Source organism: Rhinoderma darwinii, chromosome 4 (assembly GCF_050947455.1).
Source record: "Rhinoderma darwinii isolate aRhiDar2 chromosome 4, aRhiDar2.hap1, whole genome shotgun sequence".
Taxonomy (NCBI): domain Eukaryota; kingdom Metazoa; phylum Chordata; class Amphibia; order Anura; family Rhinodermatidae; genus Rhinoderma; species Rhinoderma darwinii.
This window is the reverse complement of record NC_134690.1, coordinates 410638062-410665618: the sequence shown is the minus strand read 5'-3', so window position 1 is coordinate 410665618 and position 27557 is coordinate 410638062. Positions and strand designations below refer to the sequence as shown.

At 52.1% G+C, this 27557-nt stretch overlaps 2 protein-coding genes and 1 long non-coding RNA gene across 3 annotated transcripts in view; 1 reads left to right on the top strand and 2 right to left on the bottom strand.

The window, feature by feature from the left end:
- Positions 1 to 1721: 1721 nt before the first annotated feature.
- Positions 1722 to 6324, top strand: DLK2 (delta like non-canonical Notch ligand 2). Its single transcript, XM_075863777.1, has 5 exons — positions 1722 to 1737; positions 3558 to 3621; positions 3828 to 3958; positions 4424 to 4568; positions 4837 to 6324. Exons 1-5 carry the CDS (start codon positions 1722 to 1724, stop codon positions 5540 to 5542), a joined length of 1062 nt encoding a protein of 353 aa, XP_075719892.1. The 3' UTR covers positions 5543 to 6324.
- A 1097-nt stretch (positions 6325 to 7421) lies between these two features.
- Positions 7422 to 8328, bottom strand: LOC142760358 (uncharacterized). The gene is made up of 2 exons (XR_012883301.1): positions 8226 to 8328; positions 7422 to 8168 (listed from the first exon to the last, which is right to left on the bottom strand). It is a non-coding gene; the product is annotated as an uncharacterized LOC142760358 (long non-coding RNA).
- A 2-nt stretch (positions 8329 to 8330) lies between these two features.
- Positions 8331 to 27557, bottom strand: part of ABCC10 (ATP binding cassette subfamily C member 10) — a 67099-nt gene continuing 47872 nt past the window's right edge. The window contains exons 7-22 of the mRNA XM_075863543.1: positions 26350 to 26429; positions 26102 to 26273; positions 25465 to 25563; positions 24958 to 25147; positions 24146 to 24223; positions 22776 to 22958; positions 19036 to 19171; positions 18095 to 18284; positions 17272 to 17615; positions 15653 to 15822; positions 15420 to 15580; positions 11428 to 11681; positions 11209 to 11354; positions 11007 to 11104; positions 10723 to 10835; positions 8331 to 8553 (exon numbers count right to left, since the gene is read on the bottom strand). Of these exons, the coding sequence (XP_075719658.1) occupies positions 8415 to 8553; positions 10723 to 10835; positions 11007 to 11104; positions 11209 to 11354; positions 11428 to 11681; positions 15420 to 15580; positions 15653 to 15822; positions 17272 to 17615; positions 18095 to 18284; positions 19036 to 19171; positions 22776 to 22958; positions 24146 to 24223; positions 24958 to 25147; positions 25465 to 25563; positions 26102 to 26273; positions 26350 to 26429 (2553 nt within the window). The 3' untranslated portion in view covers positions 8331 to 8414. The remainder of the gene's footprint in view (positions 8554 to 10722; positions 10836 to 11006; positions 11105 to 11208; positions 11355 to 11427; positions 11682 to 15419; positions 15581 to 15652; positions 15823 to 17271; positions 17616 to 18094; positions 18285 to 19035; positions 19172 to 22775; positions 22959 to 24145; positions 24224 to 24957; positions 25148 to 25464; positions 25564 to 26101; positions 26274 to 26349; positions 26430 to 27557) is intronic.

Here is a 27557-nt window from a genome sequence, read left to right as displayed (position 1 = left end):
GGTTTGTGCGCTCCTCATCTGCGTCCCCTGTGTCTGTGGTTTGTGCACCCCTCATCTGTGTCCCCTCTGTGGTGATGTGGTTTGTGCACCCCTCATCTGTGTCCCCTGTGTCTGTGGTTTGTGCGCCCCTCATCTGTGTCCCCCTGTCTGTGGTGATGTGGTCTGTGCGCCCCTCATCTGTGTCCCCTCTGTCTGTGGTGACGTGGTTTGTGCGCCCCTCATATGTGTCCCCCCTGTCTGTGGTTTGTGCGCTCCTCATCTGTGTCCCCTCTGTCTGTGGTGATGTGGTTTGTGCGCCCCTCTTCTGTGTCCCCTGTCTGTGGTGATGTAGTTTGTGCGCTCCTCATCTGTGTCCCCTCTGTGGAGATGTGGTTTGTGCGCCCCTCATCTGTGTCCCCCTGTCTGTGGTGATGTGGTTTGTGCGCTCCTCATCTGCGTCCCCTGTGTCTGTGGTTTGTGCACCCCTCATCTGTGTCCCCTCTGTGGTGATGTGGTTTGTGCGCTCCTCATCTGTGTCCCTCCTGTCTGTGGTGATATGGTTTGTGCGCTCCTCATCTGTGTCCCCCCTGTCTGTGGTGATGTGGTTTGTGCGCCCCTCATCTGTGTCCCCTCTGTCTGTGGTGATGTGGTTTTTGTGCCCCTCATCTGTGTCCCCTCTGTCTGTGGTGATATGGTTTGTGCGCCCCTCATATGTGTCTCCCCTGTCTGTGGTGATGTGGTTTGTGCGCTCCTCATCTGTGTCCCCCTCTGTCTGTGGTGATGTGGTTTGTGCGCTCCTCATCTGTGTCCCCCCTGTCTGTGGTGATGTGGTTTGTGCGCTCCTCATCTGTGTCCCCTCTGTCTGTGGTTTGTGCACCCCTCATCTGTTTCCCCTCTGTCTGTGGTGATGTGGTTTGTGCGCTCCTCATCTGTGTCCCCCTGTCTGTGGTGATGTGGTCTGCGCGCTCCTCATCTGTGTCCCCCTGTCTGTGGTGATGTGGTTTGTGCGCCCCTCATCTGTGTCCCCCTGTCTGTGGTGATGTGGTTTGTGCGCCCCTCATATGTGTCTCCCTGTCTGTGGTGATGTGGTTTGTGCGCTCCTCATCTGTGTCCCCTCTGTCTGTGGTGATGTGGTTTGTGCGCTCCTCATCTGTGTCCCCTCTGTCTGTGGTGATGTGGTTTGTGCGCCCCTCATCTGTGTCCCCTCTGGGGTGATGTAGTTTGTGCGCCCCTCATCTGTGTCCCCCTCTGGGGTGATGTGGTTTGTGCGCTCCTCATCTGTTTCCCCTCTGTCTGTGGTGATGTGGTTTGTGCGCCCCTCATCTGTGTCCCCTCTGGGGTGATGTGGTTTGTGCGCCCCTCATCTGTGTCCCCTCTGGGGTGATGTGGTTTGTGCGCCCCTCATCTGTGTCCCCTCTGGGGTGATGTGGTTTGTGCGCCCCTCATCTGTACAAATAGGTCTTAATACCAGGGCTGGCCTTAGGATAGATGGCGCCCCACTAAACATAAAAAAAAGTGCCCAATAAAAAGTATAATGCCCTTCACGGTATAATGTCCCCCCTCCCCACGGTATAATGTCCCTGTCCCCCCCCCACGGTATAATGTCCCTGTCCCCCCCCCCACGGTATAATGTCCCTGTCCCCCCCCACGGTATAATGTCCCTGTCCCCCCCCCCACGGTATAATGTCCCGTCCCCCCCACGGTATAATGTCCCTCCCGGTATAATATCCTTCCACGGTATAATGCCGTCCCTCCACGGTATAATGCCCTTTTTAGTGCCCCCACAGTATAATGCCCCCCCAGCAGTACAATGCCCTTTTTAGTGCCCCCCATACAGTATAATAATAATGACAATATTTTGTCCTCTAATTGTGCCACACACAGTATAATGCCCCCTGTAGTACCCCCACACACTATGATGTCCCATTAGTGGCCTCCGCACAGTATAATGCCCCCCCTCCGCTGGGTGCCACACACAGCCCCCTTGTAAACAGTGCCTCATTCCCAGCACGATCAGAGCTGCTCCACAACGCCGACGTGATCCAGTGAAGCGCCTGCAGCCTAGTGGATGGCGACTTCCCTGCTCTGCTATAGTGTTCAGTGGAATATGAAGGACGGAGGCGTACACTGGGGGTAGTGTGGAGTGTGAAGGATGGAGGTGTACAACGGGGGGAGTGTGGAGGATGGAGGCGTACACCGGGGGTAGTGTGGAGGATGGAGGCGTACACCGGGGGTAGTGTGGAGGATGGAGGCGTACACCGGGGGTAGTGTGAAGGACGGAGGTGTACACCGGGGGGGGGGAGTGTGGAGTGTGGAGGATGGAGGCGTACACCGGGGGGAGTGTGGAGGACGGAGGAGTACACCGGGGGTAGTGTGGTGTGTGAAGGACGGAGGAGTACACCGGGGGTAGTGTGGTGTGTGAAGGACGGAGGCGTACATCGGGGGTAGTGTGGTGTGTGAGGGATGGAGGCGTACATCGGGGGTAGTGTGGTGTGTGAGGGATGGAGGCGTACACTGGGGGTAGTGTGGTGTGTGGAGGACGGAGGTGTACACTGGGGGTAGTGTGGAGGACGGAGGCGTACACCGGGGTAGTGTGGTGTGTGAAGGACGGAGGCGTACACGGGGGGGGGGGAGTGTGAAGGACGGGTTATACGCTTATATTCTCTGTATTAAATGACATTCTGGATTATCAAGCAGGAGGCCGGATTATAAGATATTTATTCTCCATTATTTTAATGACCTTTCCTCTTCATAGTTCTGCTCGGGTTGCAGAGAAATGTCTTCTCTCCATGTGTTCATCGTGTGCCCCTCATACCCCCATGGTAGCGGGTCGGCTGAACGCCCAGACATAAAATGCAACTGTTTCTCGTTACCGCAACAAACTCCCTCATGGGAAAGAACAGTTACCCCCCCCCCCCCCCATTGTACGCGTCTCCAGGTCTTACCGGATGTCAGCATTCAATGAAGAATTATAATTATGTATTTGAAATATTCTCATGTTCTGCTATTGGCTGAGCAGAATTATTGTCACATTGCCTCTGATTGGTTGACCTCAAGTCTACACCCCTTCTGAATGATATTATTATAGTTGAGTTTGGCAATAAACCCCCAGAGGAGTATTTTGAGCTCCCTGCAGCGTCTGTGTGTTATTTCTCCTCTCTCGATATATATCGGTATGAAATCTCCTGATTCTGGATGAAGTTCCCGGCGTCGGTGTCTGTTGGACTCGTCTACATTTCAGTCTAATATATTTTGAGCCATTGACTTCCACGACAGGAATCTGCATCCTAAGGACACAGATACTATTGAATGTGGCGTCGCTACCGCTGTAGCAGCCACAACGGCTGATAGCAGCACCACCGGGCAGGGGAGGGTGTCCCAGGTCCCCTCGTGCCCGGTGGCGCTGCTACAGCGGTAGTTACGCCACTGAACAGAGAACAAGCTCCAGCAACACATTGTTTTGCTTCTTAAAAAACGACAAACTTCCGCAGATCCATTCGCGCTGCGCTCGCCCCCCGCCCTGTGTGACCCCATGATCCTAGGACTGTGAGGTCACATCTCGTGTTTCTTTCCTGCAGGTGACGAGTGCGCGGAGCGGTGTGACCTGTACCACGGACACTGTGACGAGGACGGCGTGTGCAGGTGAGTGCGCGGTCAGGAGAAGCTGCAGGTCTGACTATTCCACACCACAAGCTGTAATCTGCTGCACTGCATTGTGGGAGATGTAGTATCTATAACACTACATCTCCCACAATGCCGCACAACAGGGAATCTTCTGTACAGACACTGAACCAGCAGGAGATGCCGGGTTATTACGTTCCGTCACCTCTGTCCTTGTTTTTCGGCAGGTGTGACCCCGGCTGGGACGGTACGTTCTGCGAGGACTGTGTGAGGATGCCAGGCTGTGTCCATGGTGTGTGCCATCAACCCTGGCAGTGCATGTGTCTGAGCGGCTGGGCCGGGAAGTTCTGTGACAAGGGTGAGATCAACCTGCAGAGTATAATGTCCAGGGTATAACGACGTCCAGCCTATAATAACAACCAGGGTATAATAACGTCCACCCTATAATAACGACCAGGGTATAACAACCACCAGCCTATAACGACGTTCCAGCCCATAATAACAACCAGAGTATAACCACGACCAGCCTATAATAACGACCAGGGTATAATGTCCAGCCCATAACAACAACCAGGGTATAACCATGACCAGCCTATAATAACGACCAGGGTATAACCATGACCAGCCTATAATAACGACCAGGGTATAATGTCCAGCCCATAATAACAACCAGGGTATAACCATGACCAGCCTATAATAACGTCCACCCTATAACGACGACCAGCGAATAATGGAGGCCGACGATCTCATCCAGGACTACTGACGGTCACTATAGGAATCAATGCTCATCATCCTCATCGTCATGTATTTCTTGTCTCCATAGACCTGCACATCTGTGAGCGCTCCAGTCCCTGTCAGAATGGGGCAGAATGTGTTATTAGCCCTGAGGGTGATTACTCCTGTAACTGCCCAGAATCCTTCCACGGCAGAAACTGTGAACTGAAGAGAGGCCCCTGCGAAACGGAAGGGTAAGAGTCCGACTCCTATCCGGCATCACTACCCACACACTATAGTGCTCCAGCGGCCGTCCGGGAGAGAGACTGGTGCTCATGCTGCGTTCAGCTCGGATTGTCTGTACTGATACATTGTAACAAACCCTCAGCTGTGTGAGCTTTTTATTGAACAATGATTCATTGTAGCTGCCCATAGCCTTTAGGATGGGTCCACTATTCTCTTTCCTCTGCGCCCCTCAGTTTCCTGTATGACCGGCAGTAATAACGTCTCTCACTCCTACAGGTTTCCATGTCAGAATGGAGGAACGTGCCAGGATAACGGCGGCTATGCGGAGGCCTTGAAGTGTCGCTGCTTGGCTGGTTACGTGGGTCGACTGTGTGAGACGGATGTTGATGACTGCCTGATGCGTCCGTGCGCTAATGGAGCCACCTGTATAGATGGGGTGAACCGCTTCTCATGCGAATGCCCTCACGGCTTCCAGGGACGCTTCTGCACCGTCAACATTGACGATTGCACTGGGCAGCCGTGTCACAATGGGGGGAGGTGCTATGATCGGGTCGGCGACTACGATTGTTACTGTCCTGGCGGATTTACTGGGAAATCCTGTGACATCTCAGTTCCCCGGCCCACATGGGAATATGAGAGTGGAACGTCGGCGATAGACCGTGCACCCTCAGCACCCCCCGGGAGGACTGTGAGTAGCACCAGGAGGCGTCCCGAGGCCACCATGAAGCCCGGACACTTCAAGATCTCCGTGAAGGAGGTGGTGACTCAGAGGGAACACGGACTCAGCGAGCTTCAGTTAATCACGGTCGTTGTGCTCGGGGCCATAACGGTTCTGGTCATCGTCCTCACGGTGCTGCTGCTGGCGAGGCACCGGAGCCGAGGTGCCTCCGGTTGGTGTCATCAGTCCTCAGCAGACATCAAGACTCATTATCACCCGTGTCAGGGGATGTCACAGGAGCACGGGAAGACCACCGAGTTATGAGCGGTCAGTGTAATGGCGGCCTCAGACGGATGCGTGTCTCTAGAAGAACTATGCGGTCTGTGGCACAGGATGATGGGGGTGGTGGTAAAGTCATCTGCATTAGGACCAGGAGTCTCACGCCCAGCAAAGAACCTTTATATTCAGCCGGAGCCGTTCCAGGCCCCGTCACATGATCAGCACGCCCAGACCCCTCAGAAACTCCTCTTACACGGTGGTCACTTCTGGCCTGGAAGGGAACAACTTTATGGAAGAATCTGGGAGAAATCCTTTATATAAGACAACCAACCCACGACCTGAAAATCTGAGCCCCGGAGTCGTCCTCTTACTCCCGGTCTCCTACATGTTTAACAGATGTGACACCTCTAGTGGCCGCCATTACCCAGCAGATAAGGGGTGTCACCCAGCTTTCTACGGACACGATGTAGTTACTCCCCTCCCCCACTGCTCTGCCTGTGTAAGTGTCTTCACTATAATGCTGCTGTTCATGAACGAGGCGGCTCGAGACGAACAGAACCAAAGGAGAGAATCATACAATGTATGGAGAGCACGCCCTCTACAGGCTATGATGCCAGGGTCACGATAATAACTATAGAGGTCATACAATGTATGGAGAGCACGCCCTCTACAGGCTATGATGCCAGGGTCACGATAATAACTATAGAGGTCATACAATATATGGAGAGCACGCCCTCTACAGGCTATGATGCCATGGTCAGGATAAGAACTATAGATGTCATACACTGTATGGAGAGCATGCCCTCTACAGGCTATGATGTCAGGATAAGAACTATAGAGGTCATACACTGTATGGAGAGCATGCCCTCTACAGGCTATGATGCCAGGGTCAGGATAATAACTATAGAGGTCATACAATGTATGGAGAGCACGCCCTCTACAGGCTATGCTGTCACGGTCAGGATAACTATAGAGATCATACAATGTATGGAGAGCACGCCCCCTACAGACTATGATGCCAGAGGCAGGATGAGAATTATACAGGAGGTCATACATTGTATGAGAAGGGAGAGCCCTCTACAGGCCGTGGTACCGGGGGCAGGATAAGAACTATAGAGGAGGTCATACACCATGTAAGGAGGGCACCCTCTACAGGCTGTGATGCCGGGGGCAGGATGAGAATTATAGAGGTCATACATCATGTAAGAAGGACGCCCTCTACAGGCTGTGATGTCGGGGGCAGGATGAGAATTATAGAGGTCATACACCATGTAAGAAGGACGCCCTCTACAGGCTGTGATGTCGGGGGCAGGATGAGAATTATAGAGGTCATACACCATGTAAGAAGGACGCCCTCTATAGGCTGTGGTACCGGGGGCAGGATAAGAACTATAGAGGAGGTCATACACCATATAAGGAGGACGCCCTCTACAGGCTGTGATGCTGGGGGAGGGTGAGAATTATAGAGGAGGTCATACACCATGTAAGGAGGACGCCCTCTACAGGCTGTGATGTCGGGGGCAGGATGAGAACTATAGAGGAGGTTATACACCATGTAAGAAGGACGCCCTCTACAGGCTGTGATGCTGGGGGAGGGTGAGAATTATAGAGGAGGTCATACACCATGTAAGGAGGGCTCCCTCTACAGGATGGTGGTCCCGGGGGCAGGATAAGAACTAAAGGAAGGGCGCCCTCTGCAGGTTGGATGGAAATAATATCACGTGACTTGGGATCCAGCGCTTATATCCAGAGATGTGAATATTAAATATAATGAAATAAACTTTGTCAATGTCAGAACTAGTGAAGTTGTGCCAGAATGCTGCCGTATAACGCTGCCACGCTGTACTGGCGGTGTAACGGGGAATTGTAATTTACCTGGTGCTCTTCTATAGGAGAGCGGCGCATGATCACACAGGACGCCAAGTATAGAAAAAAATCTTTATAAAAATCAGCGATAATTAATTACATCATATGAGAGAACAGAGAAATCCCATCCCTGAGAGACAAAGTGCAGAGTCCAAAATATCTCATCTCCACCCGTACTGGCCCCGCCACACAGCATCACCCATCACGTCTACAGTCACACATCTCCACCCGTACTGGCCCCGCCACACAGCGTCACCCATCACCTGTACAGTCACACATCTCCACCCGTACTGGCCCCGCCACACAGCGTCACCCATCACGTCTACAGTCACACATCTCCACCCGTACTGGCCCCGCCACACAGAGTCACCCATCACGTCTACAGTCACACATCTCCACCCGTACTGCCCCGCCACACAGCGTCACCCATCACATGTACAGTCACACATCTCCACCCGTACTGGCCCCGCCACACAGCGTCACCCATCACCTGTACAGTCACATCTCCACCCGTACTGGCCCCGCCACACAGCGTCACCCATCACCTGTACAGTCACACATCTCCACCCGTACTGGCCACGCCACACAGCATCACCCATCACCTGTGCAGTCACACATCTCCACCCGTACTGCCCCGCCACATAGCGTCACCCATCACATGTACAGTCACACATCTCCACCTGTACTGGCCCCGCCACACAGCGTCACCCATCACCTGTACATTCATACATCTCCACCCGTACTGCCCCGCCACACAGCGTCTCCTATACTGTCACCCATCACGTCTACAGTCACACATCTCCACCTTTACTGGCCCCGCCACACAGCATCACCCATCACATGTACAGTCACACATCTCCACCCGTACTGCCCCGCCACACAGCATCACCCATCACATGTACAGTCACACATCTCCACCTGTACTGGCCCCGCCACACAGCATCACCTGTCAGTACAGTCACGTCACCCATCACTTGTACCGTCACCATGATTTGTACAGTCACGTCACCTACACTGTCACAATTTGCTGCCTGTATATTCAAGTCCCCGGTCAGTCAGCGTTGGCGCTGTGTATTAGCCGGTAGAAATGTGAGTCTTTGCTTCTGCTCAGGATTGTAGGAGAGTCCAATTCTGCCACCGTCCCAGCATGCATCACCAGGACCCGGTCAGAGTCCATGATGGTGTGGAGCCTGTAACAAAGGTTAAATAAAGCTTTCATTTGGGCCAAATTATGGAGTATGGAAAATGTATAGAATGTGCAGGAAGAGGAGGAGGAGGAGAGCCGTAAATGTGTGTGATAGTGGAGTGGGGACGGTGGAGTGTAGTCTAGGTGTGATAGTGTGTACTGTAGGTGACAGTGGAGTGGGGACGGTGCGGTGTAGTCTGGGTGTGATAGTGTGTGTACTGTAGGTGACAGTGGAGTGGGGATGGTGCGGTGCAGTCTGGGTGTGATAGTGTGTGCTGTAGGTGACAGTGGAGTGGGGACAGTGCGGTGCAGTCTGGGTGTGATAGTGTGTACTGTAGGTGACAGTGGAGTGGGGACGGTGCGGTGTAGTCTGGGTGTGATAGTGTGTACTGTAGGTGACATTGGAGTGGGGACGGTGTGGTGTAGTCTGGGTGTGTACTGTAAGTGACAGTGGAGTGGGGACGGTGAGGTGTAGTCTGGGTGTGATAGTGTGTGTACTGTAGGTGACAGTGGCGTGGGGACGGTGCGGTGTAGTCTGGGTGTGATAGTGTGTGCTGTAGGTGACAGTGGAGTGGGAACGGTGCGGTGTAGTCTGGGTGTGATAGTGTGTACTGTAGGTGACAGTGGAGTGGGGACGGTGTGGTGTAGTCTGGGTGTGATAGTGTGTACTGTAGGTGACATTGGAGTGGGGACGGTGTGGTGTAGTCTGGGTGTGTACTGTAAGTGACAGTGGAGTGGGGACGGTGAGGTGTAGTCTGGGTGTGATAGTGTGTGTACTGTAGGTGACAGTGGAGTGGGGACGGTGTGGTGTAGTCTGGGTGTGATAGTGTGTGTACTGTAGGGGACAGTGGAGTGGGGACGGTGCGGTGTAGTCTGTGTGTGTGTACTGTAGGTGACAGTGGAGTGGGGACGTTGCGGTGTAGTCTGGGTGTGATTGTGTGTGTACTGTAGGTGACAGTGGGGTGGGGACGGTGTGGTGTAGTGTGTGTGTGTGTGTACTGTAGGTGACAGTGGAGTGGGGACGGTGCGGTGTAGTGTGTGTGTGTGTGTGTGTGTGTGTACTGTAGGTGACAGTGGAGTGGGGACGGTGCGGTGTAGTCTGTGTGTGTGTACTGTAGGTGACAGTGGAGTGGGGACGTTGCGGTGTAGTCTGGGTGTGATTGTGTGTGTACTGTAGGTGACAGTGGAGTGGGGACGGTGCGGTGTAGTGTGTGTGTGTGTACTGTAGGTGACAGTGGAGTGGGGACGGTGCGGTGTAGTCTGGGTGTGATTGTGTGTGTACTGTAGGTGACAGTGGGGTGGGGACGGTGTGGTGTAGTGTGTGTGTGTGTGTACTGTAGGTGACAGTGGAGTGGGGACGGTGCGGTGTAGTGTGTGTGTGTGTGTGTGTGTGTGTGTACTGTAGGTGACAGTGGAGTGGGGACGGTGCGGTGTAGTCTGGGTGTGATTGTGTGTGTACTGTAGGTGACAGTGGAGTGGGGACGGTGCGGTGTAGTCTGGGTGTGATTGTGTGTGTACTGTAGGTGACAGTGGAGTGGGGACGGTGCGGTGTAGTGTGTGTGTGTGTGTGTGTGTACTGTAGGTGACAGTGGAGTGGGGACGGTGCGGTGTAGTCTGTGTGTGTGTACTGTAGGTGACAGTGGAGTGGGGACGTTGCGGTGTAGTCTGGGTGTGATTGTGTGTGTACTGTAGGTGACAGTGGAGTGGGGACGGTGCGGTGTAGTGTGTGTGTGTGTGTGTGTGTGTGTGTACTGTAGGTGACAGTGGAGTGGGGACGGTGCGGTGTAGTCTGGGTGTGATTGTGTGTGTACTGTAGGTGACAGTGGAGTGGGGACGGTGCGGTGTAGTCTGGGTGTGATTGTGTGTGTACTGTAGGTGACAGTGGAGTGGGGACGGTGCGGTGTAGTGTGTGTGTGTGTGTGTGTGTGTGTGTACTGTAGGTGACAGTGGAGTGGGGACGGTGCGGTGTAGTCTGTGTGTGTGTACTGTAGGTGACAGTGGAGTGGGGACGTTGCGGTGTAGTCTGGGTGTGATTGTGTGTGTACTGTAGGTGACAGTGGAGTGGGGACGGTGCGGTGTAGTGTGTGTGTGAGGGGTAGATATAGTTCTTTATTGGTGAGTGACACTGTAGTATTTGTGGGACAGGGTTGGATGATTTGGGGGAGGTCGGCACCTGTGTGCGATGGTGAGGACCGTGCGCTCCCGGAACTTCTGGCGGATGGTCAGTTGGAGCAGGTGGTCTGTCTGGTGGTCGACGCTGGCTGTGGCTTCATCGATGCAGAGGATCTAGGACACAAGCAGAGAGATCATCATATAGAGAGGTGCTCGGGGGTCACAGACACTCACAATCACATGGGGTCACCGCAGTACAGTGTTACCTAGTGTAACATGACTTCTGATCTAAATATAAGGTCCCTGTACTGAAGAACTTACACTCTACACATCCGGCCGCCTTACCTTGGCTTCAGTTAGCAGAGCTCTGGCCAAACACAAAAGCTGCCTCTGCCCCAGAGAGAAATTCTTTCCTCTTTCCCCGACGTCCGTGTCGAGACCTCCTACAAAACATGGACAGCGAGAGGACAATGGTGGCGAGAGGTTACGCCCCTCCCCCTCTAATAGGAACTACAATGACGTGTACTGGTCCAGTTGTATCGCTCACCCATGCGTGACACCAGGTCCTGTAGGTGGCACTGCCCCAGCACATCCAGCAGCTCTGTGTCTGTGTGATGGGACAGGGGGTCCAGGTTCTCCCTCACGCTCCCACTCAGCAGGAAGGCGTCCTGAGGGATGATGGCCAGCCGCGACCTGGAGGGGACATGGCGGTCATTACCTGCAGCACTCATTGCCTGTAGGTCTCGCGTGTGATCCACGCTCTCACCTCAGCGCGTCCAGATTCAGCTCTCGGGTGGACACCCCATCGATGAGGATGGAACCAGAATTCAGCTCCATCATCCTGAATAGAGCGAGGAAGAGGCTGGACTTTCCAGAGCCCGTCCTTCCCACAATGCCGATCTTCTCCCCCGCAGAGATGGTGAAGCTCACCCTGTCCAGAGCGTTTGGAAGACCCGGCCGATAACACAGAACTGCGTCTCTGAACTCGATGTGTCCCTGCTGGGGCCAGTCGGGCTGCACCTGGGGAGGAAGAAGAGACCAAGCTGAGGATCATGGGACATCCCCTATAGAACCATGGCCAGGTCACACGGCTCGTCCTGTGGGGTCATTATTGAGGAGACAGATGACTCTCTCTGTGGTCCGTCTGTGTCGCTTTACCAGCAGTTGTGAAAAAGCAAGAAAACTACGAGAACCACATCTAATGTATAACCGGTGCTGCGGAAAGTGCTAGAAATGATGAAACGACAATGAAACGCGCGCACACCCAACGCAACGACTGATGAAACTACAAGAAGGACAATGAAACGCGCGCACACCCAACGCAACGACTGATGAAACTACAAGAAGGACAATGAAACGCGCGCACACCCAACGCAACTAGTACAATGATGAAACTACAAGAAGGACAATGAAACGCGCGCACACCCAACGCAACGACTGATGAAACTACAAGAAGGACAATGAAACGCGCGCACACCCAACGCAACGACTGATGAAACTACAAGAAGGACAATGAAACACGCGCACAGACAAATCACTAAAAATGTGAGAAAACACACTTGTCATTTTATATATATCCACACACACACACACACACACACACACACACACACACACACACACACACACACACACACACACACCCCCCCCCGGTCGCTGTGAGGGGAGGCTATAAGGCGATGTACACACGATGTGAAAAAAAGGGCAGTGAACAACGGATCAGCGGTCAGATTTTCATGGCTGTTTTGCTTCATCGTCTCAAAATTTGAATCCATTTCCCGGCCATCTGACAAAAAAACTGGATGAATTTTATTTGTTAGGATTTTTTTTTTCGCAGCCACCTGAAAACACTGCAGTGCCCACAAAGTGCCACAGTGCCCACAAAGTGCCATAGTTCCCAATGTACACTACCGTTCAAAAGTTTGGGGTCACCCAGACAATGTTGTGTTTTCCATGAAATCTCACACTTATATTTATCAAATGAGTTGCAAAATGACTAGAAAATCCAGTCCAGACATTGACAAGGTTAGAAATAATGATTTTCTCCTTCAGACTTTGCTTTCGTCGCTCCATTTGCAGCAATTCCAGCATTGCAGACCTTTGGCATTCGAGCTGTTAATTTGCTGAGTTAATCGGGAGAAATTTCCCCCCATGCTTCCAGAAGCCCCTCCCACAAGTTGGATTGGCTTGATGGGCACTTCTTGCGTACCATACGGTCAAGCTCCTCCCACAACAGCTCTATGGGGTTGAGATCTGGTGACTGCGCTGGCCACTCCATTACAGATAGAATACCGGCTGCCGGCTTCTTCCCTAAATAGTTCTTGCATCATTTGGAGGTGCTTTGGGTCATTGTCCTGTTGTAGGATGAAATTGGCTCCAATCAAGCGCTGTCCACAGGGTATGGCATGGCGTTGCGGAGTGATAGCCTTCCTTATTCACAATCCCTTTTACGTTGTACAAATCTCCCCCTTTACCCCAGACCATCACATGACCTCCACCATGCTTGACAGATGGCGTCCGGCGCTCTTCCAGCATCTTTTCAGTTGTTCTGCGTCTCACAAATGTTCTTCTGTGTGATCCAAACACCTCAAACTTCCATTCGTCCGTCCATAACACTTTTTTCCAATCTTCCTCTGTCCAATGTCTGAGCTTTTGCCCATATTAATCTTTTCCTTTTATTAGCCAGTCTCAGATATGGCTTTTTCTTTGCCACTCTGCCCTGAAGGCCAGCATCCCGGAGTCGCCTCTTCACTGTAGACGTTGACACTGGCGTTTTGCGGGTACTATTTAATGAAGCTGCCAGTTGAGGACCTGTGAGGCGTCTATTTCTCACACTAGAGACTCTAATGTACTTGTCTTGTTGCTCAGTTGTGCAGCGGGGCCTCCCACTTCTCTTTCTACTCTGGTTAGAGCCTGTGTGTGCTGTCCTCTGAAGGGAGTAGTACACACCGTTGTAGGAAATCTTCAGTTTCTTGGCAATTTCTCACATGGAATAGCCTTCATTTCTAAGAACAAGAATAGACTGTCTAGTCTCACATGAAAGCTCTCTTTTTCTAGCCATTTTGAGAGTTTAATCGAACCCACAAATGTAATGCTCCAGATTCTCAACTAGCTCAAAGGAAGGTCAGTTTTATAGCTCCTCTAAACAGCAAAACTGTTTACAGCGGCGCTAACATAATTGCACAAGGGTTTTCAAGTGTTTTCTAATCATACATTAGCCTTCTAACACAGTTAGCAAACACAATGTACCATTAGAACACTGGAGTGATGGTTGCTGGAAATGGGCCTCTATACACCTATGTAGATATTGCATTAAACACCAGACGTTTGCAGCTAGAATAGTCATTTACCACATTAACAATGTATAGAGTGGATTTCTGATTCATTTCAGGTTATCTTCATTGAAAAAAACTGGGCTTTTCTTGCAAAAATAAGGAAATTTCTAAGTGACCCTAAACTTTTGAACGGTAGTGTAGATAGTGCCCACATAGTGCCCATGTAGATAGCTCCACGGTGTCCCCTGTAGGTAGTGCCCATATAATGCCACAGTGCCCATGTAGATAGTGCCACACCCCCTGAAGAAAGCACCTCCCGTAGACAACACCACACCCCCTGCAGATAGCACCACCTCCCCTGTATGTTTCACCACCCCCCCCCCCTGTAATTGGCACTCCCTTCCTGTAAATAGCACCTCTAGCTCCCTGTAGGAGCAGAACCCATCTGGCTGGGGATTCCGCTCCTAGAGGGAGCCCCTGATGTCTCTGTCCATATATGGATAGTGGCGCCAGGCGCTTCTCCATTAACGTAATCTCTGGTCAGAGTGTCGGCCGGGGATTCTGTGCCTAGAGAGAGCCCCTGACGGTGGACAGTGACTTCGGGGGAAATCTCTAGAAGTGGAATCCCCGGAACAGAGCGATCTGACAACGAGGATTCCACTCCTAGTGGGTGTTTAGGTGGCGCTGTATATAGGGGGGGTTGCTATCTACAGGGGGGCCACTATTTACAGCGGGGATGGAGAGAAGTCGGGGATGAGAGCTGGCCGGGGAGTCTGCTCCTAGAGGGAGCTTAGGTAGCGCTATCTGCAGGGGGTTGTGTGTGGCGCTATCTACAATGGGGGGTGTAGTCCGGGGCTCTTAAAGCCCCGGCAGACATGAGTGCCGCGCTGCTCACACTGAAGCAGAACTGCAATCATTAAACCCCGTTCAAGGCTGTCAACGTTTATACAACTGCACAGGGCGTCGGCGGTTGGAACGTATATACCCGTATGGCAGTCGTGAAGGAGTTAGAGGAAAACACCCCAATTTCACCTCATTTTTCAAGTAAAATCTCCATAGATCGCGGAGTAGATCCTCTGCTTTACTGATACTGTGTGACACTCCAGTTACCCCCAGAGCTGTAATCAGTTCCATCTAGAGCTGCAAAAAAGTGAAGTATATGTAGTGAAGTAACAGCAGAATTATGACTGCAGCTCTAGAGGTGACTGGAAACAAGACATTGTGTAACAATAGAATAGGAACTTCAGCTTTGGATGTGACTGGAGTATAAGACATGATATAACAGCAGACTATGGACTGCAGCTCTGGAGGTGACTGGAGGATAAGACATGTTGTATCAGCAGGATCAGTACAGCAGAGGATGTGCTCAGTTACTCAGCGCTACACGGGGACTCATCCCGATTAATCCTTATTGCAGAAAAGCCTCTGCGTCCCCCACGTCTGTATGACAGGGTGGCGGAGCATCTCTGGAGCCAGGACTCACCGTGACGGTGCCCTGCGTGGGCTCGGCGGGCAGTGTGGTGGAATACTCCTCAGCTCTCTCCACACTGACCATCATGGTCTCCGCCTGTGTGAAGTTGTAGATGAGTCCAGACAGTAAAGCGGTGATGGAGAGCGCGTAAGACAGAGACAGTCCCACCAGACCTGATGAGGAAGAGGAGGCCGGTGAGACGCTGCCCACATGAGGCACAGGAATCAAACATGAGGTAGAATTACCTGGATCTCCAGCGCTTCTCTGGTGTTGGATTAATGCAATGATAGCAATGGCTGTAACTACCACCACTCCAATCATCTGCAGCCGGATGTCTAACCACTGTACGGCTGTGTTACTGGCAAAGAAGCAGCGCTGGTTCAGATCCAACCGACAATCACATTCCTCCGCAAACCTGAATGATCCAAGAGATGGTGATGGAACAAACCGATAGGGACCGTTACCCAAAAACCCACCCAAATACAATGTCTCATCCAAGCCCAACAACCCAAACACAACACCCCATACATACCAGACGACCCAGCCAAGCCAGACGACCCAAACACAACACCCCATCCACGCCCAACGACCCAAACACAATGACCAAGCCCAACCACCAAAAGCCAGCACCCCATCCATACCAGACGACCCAGCCAAGCACAACAACCCAAACAATACACCCCATCCATACCAGATGACTCAGCCAAGCCTAACCACCCAAACACAACACCCCATTCATACCAGATGACCCAGCCAAGCACAACAATCCAAACAATACACCCCATCCATACCAGATGACCCAGCCAAGCACAACAATCCAAACAATACACCCCATCCATACCAGATGACCCAGCCAAGCCTAACCACCCAAACACAACACCCCATTCATGGCCAATGACCCAAACACAGTGACCAAGCCAAGCCTAACGACCAAAACACAACACCCCATACATACCAGACGACCCAGCCAAGACGAATGACCCAAATACAATGACCCAGCCAAGCTCAACCACCAAAAGCCAATACCCCATCCATACCAGATGACCCAGCCAAGCCTAACCACCAAAACACAACACCCCATCCATACCAGATGATCCAGCCAAGCACAAAAACCCAAACAATACACCCCATCCATACCAGATGACCCAGTCAAGAATAACCACCCAAACACAACACCCCACCCATGCCCAATGACCCAAACACAGTGACCAAGCCAACCCTAATGCCCCAGAAACAACACCCCATACATACCAGACGACCCAGCCAAGACTAATGACCCAAATAACACCCAATCTGTACAAGACGACCCAACAAGCCTAACGAACCAAACACAATGAGCCAGCCAAGTCCAACGACCCAAACAAGCCCATCGACTTAAACACAACACTTCATCTATACCAGACGACCCATCCAAGTCCAACAACCCAGCCAAGCCTAATGACCCTAACACAACACCCCATCGATACTAGACGACCCAGCCAAGACTAACCACCCAAACACAACACCCCATCCATGCCCAATGACCCACACACAGTGACCAAGCCAAGCCTAACGACCCCACCACAACACCCCATCTACACCAGATAATGCAGATGCCCCAAATACAATGATAGGAATGGATCATTTTCAATTTTAACACCTTTGGATGGGGATAATTATTATAGGACATTGCAACATTTATTAGCAGTACTGCCCATTCTTGGGAAGGTAAATTTAGTGCAGGTCCCAGCAGAACTCACTTTCAGCGGTCAAAGTATAATCAAGAGATAGGACACCCCCCAAATGGATCAGTGCAAAATGATGCAATTTATTTATAATGTAAGAGCTTCAACGTGACAAGGCGCAGCCGGGGGCCACATCTTACCTGTCAGCGTGGCGCGTGGCTCTGATGGTGGTCAGGCCAGTCAGGGTCTCCGAGAAGTGGCTGTAGATGGGGGAGAGGGTGAGGCTTTGCAGCCTCTTCAACTCCCGAGATGTGTGGCGGTAGAAATGCTGAATACAATAGTATAGGATCGCCAGGGGCACCAAGATGGCCAGGATCAGGGGCAGCCCGTAGCTGATCATCACCAGCATTCCCAGCAGACCAAACAAGTTGGTTAGAAAAATATTCAGGATGAAAGGAAGGAAGTCGTCCACACAGTAGATGTCGGAGGAGAAGCGGTTAATGATGCAGCCGACCGGCGTAGTGTCGAAGAAGGTCACCGTGGCCTGAAGAAGGAGGAGATCATGTCAGACACATCACCCCGAGTCCAGTGACCTTTGTGGCTCAACGTGTCCTGGACATCACGGCCACTGACCCACCACCACAGACGTCGGAGACACTGCTCCACCTACGGAACTAGAAGCTCCAGGCCCCCAATGTAAAATCTATCCAGCTCTCCCTCGTCATAGCGCTGGTCTCCTCATTAAGGCCAGAGGGGTCTTTTGGGCCTCCTCAGGCTCCAGGTGCGACTGCAAACACTGCGCGCCCCATAGTTACATCCCTGAAGAGATTCCGACAGACATAAATAGCGTCCGGTGAGCCACTGCCTGGAATACAGTATGTAGCAGAGCCGACACTGGACATAAGAACATGAATCTCATTACTCTGCATAGTGACCCGCGCAGACCTGACCCTGTATCTCTGGGGCTGCAGCTGTAATATATCCGTGGACCTCACGCTCTGCCCTATATACTGCAGCTCTTACCCGTAACACCCGCTCCAACAGGCGTTTGTGGATCACTGTAGCTGCACGAATCGCTCCATAAGCGAAAAGCAGGGCGCGCAGAGCAGTAAAGATGGAATTCGCTGCCGCAATCCCGCCGTACACGGATAGATAGAAACTAATGCCCTCAGTAGTGTTCTGTCCCACAGACTTTTCCCAGCTCACCGGGGTCCTGCATCAAGACAAAAATGTGTGACACAAAGAAGGAGCCTCTTACCACACAACCACCAAAACTAGACAATACGCAGAGCAAGAATTGAGAGGTGCTCTTACCACACAACCACCGACCGCACACAATACACAGTTCAAGAATTGAGAGTTGTTCTTACCACACAACCACCGATAGCACAACAAACACAGTGCAAGAATTGAGAGGAGCTCTTACCACACAACCACGACAGCACACAATACACAGTGTAAGAACGGAGAGGTGCTCTTACCACACAACAACTTATACTACACAATACACAGTGCAAGAATTGAGAGGTGCTCTTACCACACAACCACCGACCGCACACAATACACAGTTCAAGAATTGAGAGGTGCTCTTACCACACAACCACTGACAGCACACAATACAAAGGGCAGGAATTCAGGGGTGCTTACCACACAAATCAGACAATTCACATGTTTACACGGAGTGATGCTCATACACACCCAACAATACACTAGCCTTATACTGAGGGGGGCTTTTGCCATACAACAACTTATACTACACAATACACACAGTACACACAGTACACTACATATACAGTCATTATACTGAGGGGTGCTCTTACCACACAACTCTACAACAGACCATACATAGTGTTTATAGGGGGAGAGAGGGCTGAGGTTCTTACGAGGCAACCACTGTGACCTTTACTCCGCGCTCGTACGTGTAGAAACCTATATATATATGTTAATCCTTCTTTATTACTCACACGAGACCCCCAATAGAAAACAGCAGCAGTGTTGGTGACAGCAGCGGTGGCGTTACCATGAGGGAGAAGTTTTGGGGAACATTGGGCAAGCTCGAAATCCAGTAGGAGAGCCACCAGTCAGAGACGTTCCTAGATGCTACAAAAAAGGAGAACATGTAAAGATCCACCCAGATCACCCATCATCCACCGATAACAGAACATCACCCATCATCCACCCAGATCACCCATCATCCACCGATAACAGAACATCACCCATCATCCACCCAGATCATCCACCTAGATCACCCATCATCCACCGATAACAGAACATCACCCATCATCCACCCATAACAGAACATCACCCATCATCCACCCAGATCACCGATCATCCACCGATAACAGAACATCACCCATCATCCACCCAGATCACCCATCATCCATCCAGATCACCCAGCATCCACCCAGATCACCCATCATCCACCCAGATCACCCATCATCCACCGATAAGAGAACATCACCCATCATCCACCCAGATCACCCATCATCCACCGATAAGAGAACATCACCCATCATCCACCCAGATTACCCATCATCCACCGATAAGAGAACATCACCCATCATCCACCCAGATCACCCATCATCCACCCAGATCACCCATCATCCACCGATAACTGAACATCACCCATCATCCACCCAGATCACCCATCATCCCCCCATAACAGACCACCCATCATCCACCCAGATCACCCATCATCTACCCAGATCACCCATCATCCACCCAGATCACCCCTCATCCACCGATAACAGAACATCACCCATCATCCACCCAGATCACCCATCATCCACCCAGATCACCCATCATCCACCCAGATCACCCATCAACCACCTAGATCACCCATCATCCACCGATAACAGAACATCACCCATCATCCACCCATAACATCACCCATCATCCACCCAGATCACCGATCATCCACCGATAACAGAACATCACCCATCATCCACCCAGATCACCCATCATCCATCCAGATCACCCATCATCCACCCAGATCACCCATCATCCACCGATAAGAGAACATCACCCATCATCCACCCAGATCACCCATCATCCACCGATAAGAGAACATCACCCATCATCCACCCAGATTACCCATCATCCACCGATAAGAGAACATCACCCATCATCCACCCAGATCACCCATCATCCACCGATAACTGAACATCACCCATCATCCACCCAGATCACCCATCATCCCCCCATAACAGACCACCCATCATCCACCAAGATCACCCATCATCTACCCAGATCACCCATCATCCACCCAGATCACCCCTCATCCACCGATAACAGAACATCACCCATCATCCACCCAGATCACCCATCATCCACCCAGATCACCCATCATCCACCGATAAGAGAACATCACCCATCATCCACCCAGATCACCCATCATCCACCCAGATCACCCATCATCCACCGATAACAGATCACCCATCATCCACCCAGATCACCCATCATCCACCGATAACAGAACATCACCCATCATCCACCCAGATCACCCATCATCCACCCAGATCACCCATCATCCACCGATAACAGATCACCCATCATCCACCCAGATCACCCATCATCCACCGATAACAGATCACCCATCATCCACCCAGATCACCCATCATCCACCGATAACAGAACATCACCCATCATCCACCCAGATCACCCATCATCCACCCAGATCACCCATCATCCACCCAGATCACCCATTCCACGGATAACAGAACATCACCCATCATCCACCCAGATCACGCATCATCCACACAGATCACCCATCATCCACACAGATCACCCATCATCCACACAGATCACCCATCATCCACCGATAACAGAACATCACCCATCATCCACCGATAACAGAACATCACCCATCATCCACCCAGATCACCCATCATCCACCCAGATCACCCATCATCCACCGATAACAGATCACCCATCATCCACCCAGATCACCCATCATCCACCGATAACAGATCACCCATCATCCACCCAGATCACCCATCATCCACCGATAACAGAACATCACCCATCATCCACCCAGATCACCCATCATCCACCCAGATCACCCATCATCCACCCAGATCACCCATTCCACGGATAACAGAACATCACCCATCATCCACCCAGATCACGCATCATCCACACAGATCACCCATCATCCACACAGATCACCCATCATCCACCCAGATCACCCATCATCCACCGATAACAGAACATCACCCATCATCCACCCAGATCACCCATCATCCACGCAGATCACCCATCATCCACCCAGATCACCCATCATCCACCCAGATCACCCATCATCCACCCAGATCACCCATCATCCACCCAGATCACCCATCATCCACCCAGATCACCCATCATCCACCGATAAGAGAACATCACCCATCATCCACCCAGATCACCCATCATCCACTGATAAGAGAACATCAACCATCAACCATCATCCACCAGATCACCCATCATCCACCGATAAGAGAACATCAACCATCATCCACCCAGATCACCCATCATCCACCCAGATCACCCATCATCCACCGATAACAGATCACCCATCATGCACCCAGATCACCCATCATCCACCGATAAGAGAACATCACCCATCATCCACCCAGATCACCCATCATCCACCCAGATCACCCATCATCCACCCAGATCACCCATCATCCACCGATAAGAGAACATCACCCATCAACCACCCAGATCACCCATCATCCACTCAGATCACCCATCATCCACCGATAAGAGAACATCAACCATCATCCACCCAGATCACCCATCATCCACTGATAACAGAACATCACCCATCATCCACCGATAACAGAACATCAACCATCATCCACCCAGATCACCCATCATCCACCGATAAGAGATCATCCATCATCCACCCATCATCCACCGATAACAGAACATCACCCATCATCCACCCAGATCACCCATCATCCACTGATAAGAGAACATCAACCATCATCCACCAGATCACCCATCATCCACCGATAAGAGATCAATCATCCACCCAGATCACCCATCATCCACCCAGATCACCCATCATCCACCGATAAGAGATCACCCATCATCCACCCAGATCACCCATCATCCACCCAGATCACCCATCATCCACCCAGATCACCCATCATCCACCGATAAGAGAACATCAACCATCATCCACCCAGATCAGCCATCATCCACTGATAACAGAACATCACCCATCATCCACCGATAACAGAACATCAACCATCATCCACCCAGATCACCCATCATCCACCCAGATCACCCATCATCCACCGATAAGAGAACATCACCCATCAACCACCCAGATCACCCATCATCCACCCAGATCACCCATCATCCACCGATAAGAGAACATCAACCATCATCCACCCAGATCACCCATCATCCACTGATAACAGAACATCACCCATCATCCACCGATAACAGAACATCAACCATCATCCACCCAGATCACCCATCATCCACCGATAAGAGAACATCACCCATCATCCACCCATCATCCACCGATAACAGAACATCACCCATCATCCACCCAGATCACCCATCATCCACCGATAACAGATCACCCATCATCCACCGATAAGAGAACATCAACCATCATCCACCCAGATCACCCATCATCCACCCAGATAACAGAACATCCTCCTCTGCTGGGAACGGGGTCAGGGGCACCGGAGCTCTGGGTGACACTCACCCTGCATGAAGAGTAACGCCAGGAGCACCGAGGCCCCCAGAGCAGCGCCCACCGCTCTCCAGTACTCCACATAAACCTGGAGGGACACGGCGCCTTCCTTCTTCTCCTCACCCGTCCTGAAAGCTGGAGATGCCGCCGGCTCCTCATCTGCACCCTCCGCCGGCTCAGGACACGCCCCGGACTCTAGGACAGGAGTGACAGCAGATATAAGGGGATAATGTCCAGGCAGCGACAGTGAGAGGGGTCCCCGCTGAGGCCCCCGGGATACCACTCATGCAGGTCAGGGGCGCAGCTAAGCGGTCATGGGCCCCGGAGCAAAAGTCCTTCCTGTGTCCCCCCGAACTCCTCTAAATGGGCGACGGCTGGAGCTTTCAGCAGCATCTTATACTGATCTATAATATACCTGATATATAACATCTTATACTGATCTATAATACACCTTATATTGAACAACTCTGTCATTTACTTACTGTTATAGTTTAGTAGTTTTATCCATGTAAATTTTGTGTGAAGTCACTATCACTATGTATCCCCTCGCCTGTAATCTGCTGTCCAGCCCCTGTTGTCCGTCTCTAGTTACAGAGCAGAGGAGACGTGCTGCAGAAGGTGGGGGGGGTGTCACTTTACTGCCTGTCCATAGAAGTTTACGGAGAGGGGAGCAAGAGGAGAGAGACACAGACAACCTGCCCATACAAGTCTATGGAGGGAGGAGGGTGAGCAGGAGCAGAGTGAGTCAGACATACTGCTGTCTATACAAGTCTATGGAGAAGGGACGGGGAGCAGGAGGAGGGAGCATGGAGAAACACACAGACGTGATGGGAAGATTTCCATATCACCCCAGTGCTGGATTCTCAGGTACACTGCTCATTCTTGCTGTTTAATGTCCCCATGCTTCTGCAGCTTCTATATATGTGATAGAGATAGAACAGCAGGATTCTCCTCTGTGTGCAGTATACAGGAGACAGGATAGCGGTCGGGCTCTGCCCACTAGCCTATAGAAACCTGAGAATTAGAGATAGAGCCTGCAGAGGGGAAAACTGCTAAATAATGCCAAATCCAAGTCACATAATGGCCAGATAGTGTTATTCCTCATGTACACACAACAGCTTATTCTGAAAGGTCATCTGAAAAGTTGGGTACGCTTTAAATAAACCCATATTTACCATTGGAGTCCATGCGTAGGTACCACTATAATGTCCAAACAGCAGGACCAATGCAAAAAAACCTCATGTGCAGATAAAATAGAGCAGCCCGACCCATCCCCTCTCTATACCCTGCACAGGGAGCACCCAGGCGGCTGGGAGTGAACCCACAATAGTGCCGAACCCCTGTAAAGTCACAAGCCAAAACTAACAAATGTGGATACGCACTGATCTCTGCGGTCTGTGGTGGAGAGGGCTTAAGTTTGGGCGAGTTCTCCACACGGGGTAAGATCTCTTCTGGAAGACCTAAAAGAAAAAGGGCAGAATTATAGAGGGCACGACGCTCTCGGCACTCGCCCGTACAGAGGGCACGACGCTCTCGGCACTCGCCCGTACAGAGGGCACGACGCTCTCGGCACTCGCCCGTACAGAGGGCACGACGCTCTCGGCACTCGCCCGTACAGAGGGCACGACGCTCTCGGCACTCGCCCGTACAGAGGGCACGACGCTCTCGGCACTCGCCCGTACAGAGGGCACGACGCTCTCGGCACTCGCCCGTACAAAGGGCACGACGCGCTCGGCACTCGCCCGTACAGAGGGCACGACGCGCTCGGCACTCGCCCGTACAGAGGGCACGACGCTCTCGGCACTCGCCCGTACAGAGGGCACGACGCTCTCGGCACTCGCCCGTACAGAGGGCACGACGCTCAGCACTCACCCGTACAGAGGGCACGACGCTCAGCACTCACCCGTACAGAGGGCACGACGCTCAGCACTCACCCGTACAGAGGGCACGACGCTCTCGGCACTCACCCGTACAGAGGGCACGACGCTCTCGGCACTCGCCCGTACAGAGGGCACGACGCTCTCGGCACTCGCCCGTACAGAGGGCACGACGCTCTCGGCACTCGCCCGTATAGAGGGCACGACGCTCTCGGCACTCGCCCGTATAGAGGGCACGACGCTCTCGGCACTCGACCGTACAGAGGGCACAATGCTCGGCACTCGCCCGTACAGAGGGCACAACGCTCGGCACTCACCCGTACAGACAATTTTCCCATCCTCCATCAGTACTACTCTGTCTGTCTTCTTGAGCAGTTCGGTGCGGTGGGTGCAGAGGATCCTGGTCTTGTGTCTGAGAATACCCAGAATGCATCTGTCCATGAGGTGAGCGGCCACATCTGTGTCTACTGCAGCAAGAGGATCATCCAGGAGGTAAATGTTCTTCTCCTGAGAAGGTGAAGACTGGTCATGTAACTCTCCTGGTTCCGTTCTCTACCCAGCTGCCCCGGTGCCGTCCGCCATCAGAAGAAATAGCGGAGACGTTATTAATAATCATTAGGACGCATAATGAATAATGACAATGTCAACCTCTGAGCCGAACATTGTGACGAGCAGACCTGACCTACAGAGACTGGAGCGCCCCCTTCAGTTTCCTTCTATGTAATCCAGTGTGATGGGGACGGGGAGGCCAGAGGTGCTGGTTTATGTGATGTATGTGGGATGATCACTCGGCCGCCGCCAGGACTCTACATACATGAACTTACCTGATACACCGCCCGGGCCAGGCTTACCCGAGCCTTCTGCCCCCCACTCAACGTCACACCGTTCTCCCCAACCTCCGTCTGGTCACCGGCTGGTAAGATCTGAAATGCAGACGGAGGAGAATGTGGCGTCAGATGATGAGACAAGGATGTGCCATTTGTGATCACGCCAGCTGGGAAACGGTCGATGAACGGATAGGACATTAGGAGCGACTTATAGACTGATCTGTTGTTGGGGCGTCAGCTGAACCTCCGCTCTGTGGATCGCAGCAATCAGGACGTGGACATGGATGAGATCCCTACAGAATTCCCCATGACAACACTGAAATGCTCTGGCACAGGGCAGCAGATATTGTCATTGGTGCAGACAGCAGGCCTGGGACCATCAGGGACATCACAAGACTCAGCCGCGAGTCCTTCTACACGGATCTGAGCAGAGACGAGCCATTTACCAGGTGACGCAGTTTCATTCGTCCATAGAATACAAGGGGGAGAGAAGAGTCACCAAGAGCAAATCTCAATCGTGGCAAATCAACGTCCCCAACACATCCTAATGGCCGGAGAAACTCCAATGTGGACCGGAGCTTCAACTGGGGTCACCGCATTCCAGTCATAGGGTCACATGACTCTGGAGCCTCACATTGAGATCTTCGGTCAGGGCGCAGGCCTCCAGCACGTCCTTGTACAGACGCTCGTCGTACTCCTTCCCAAACAGTATGTTCTCTCGGATGGTGGCAAACTGGATCCACGACTCCTGAGCCACAAAACCAAATCCAAACTCTTGGTGGGCAACGAACAAGTCTCCTCCCAGTCTGCAGGAAAACAGACAAGACGCGTCTTACTATCTGCTCCGAGAGCTCCGACTGTGCAGCTGAGCGCGCCCGTTACCGGTTAAGTTCTCCGGTGATCGCGGACAGTAAAGAGCTCTTCCCACAGCCGACCTTCCCGACAACCGCAAGCAGCTCGCCCTGCGAATGAGACCGAAAACATCAGACAAATCATCACACCCTCAATCATCACCCACACAACGCCCCAACAATTCTCACAGGCGGCAGCCTTAGGCGGAGGGGTAGGACAGGGGGGGGCATTCAGGACCCCGAGGTGCGAAGGCAACGTGTACAAGGCTTCATGACCACAAGACATTCCCTACAGGAACAAAGTGATCAGCCGTCAACGTGGAAACACAACGGCCCCACTACACCTTCCAGCGGGACAACCCCGGCGATCAGCCGCCTGCGTCCTCGTAGGGATTATACAGTTGGGGTGATCCTTTTAATAACTGGTTACTTCCCCAGTCCCTCCGGTCCCTGTTGAGCATTTTCTACTTCTATCAGACACATTGGAAGTTTTTCCGTATGAACTCCACGTTTCAGGCCCAGAAGAGATGAAAAATTTCCCATTCTAGAGGGTCACGTGTCTACGGCTAAAGACTCCGAGTCTACGGGTCCGGACGCCCTGGAACCTCAGTGAGATCCATTATTTCCACATGAAGACGGCTTAACAGGAATCTTCCCAACAGCCAAAATGACTACAAGGAGCCGGACATCGCATCCAGGAGGGGACAGAACCTCCCAGAAGAACCTCCAGAAACCTGCAGCCTCTCCAGCCTCAGCGGAGGTCAATGAGCGGACAATAATGGGAGTGATGGTAGGTGGAGATCACTACTACCCAACAGGATCCTCACTGCTCCGCTCTATAGCGCCAAGAACTAAGCGGCAAGCTGCCATACTGACTGCAGCGCTCCACAACAGAATAAACCAACGCCAAGTGGGATCTAGTGCCTGACGAAGGTCTTTTGGACCGAAACGTTGCACGCACATTGCCCATGGCATCAAATTCAATATAATAAAACCGAAAAATTGAACCACATTTGTTTGTGTGCCGGATACTTCTTCACATGCTCCGCTGTATAATCAACCTCCGGAGGATCCTGAGCTGTGAGGACGACCATGGACGGAGGGGTAAGAAGTGCAACTCTATGGACAGAACAGGTCCCAGCGTGTCTCCTCCAGTAAGACCACCATACAGCAGTGACACACGGGGGGGGGGGCTCTGCTGCCGCGGGACCTGGGCACAGGGACACTGTCCAGAAGCTG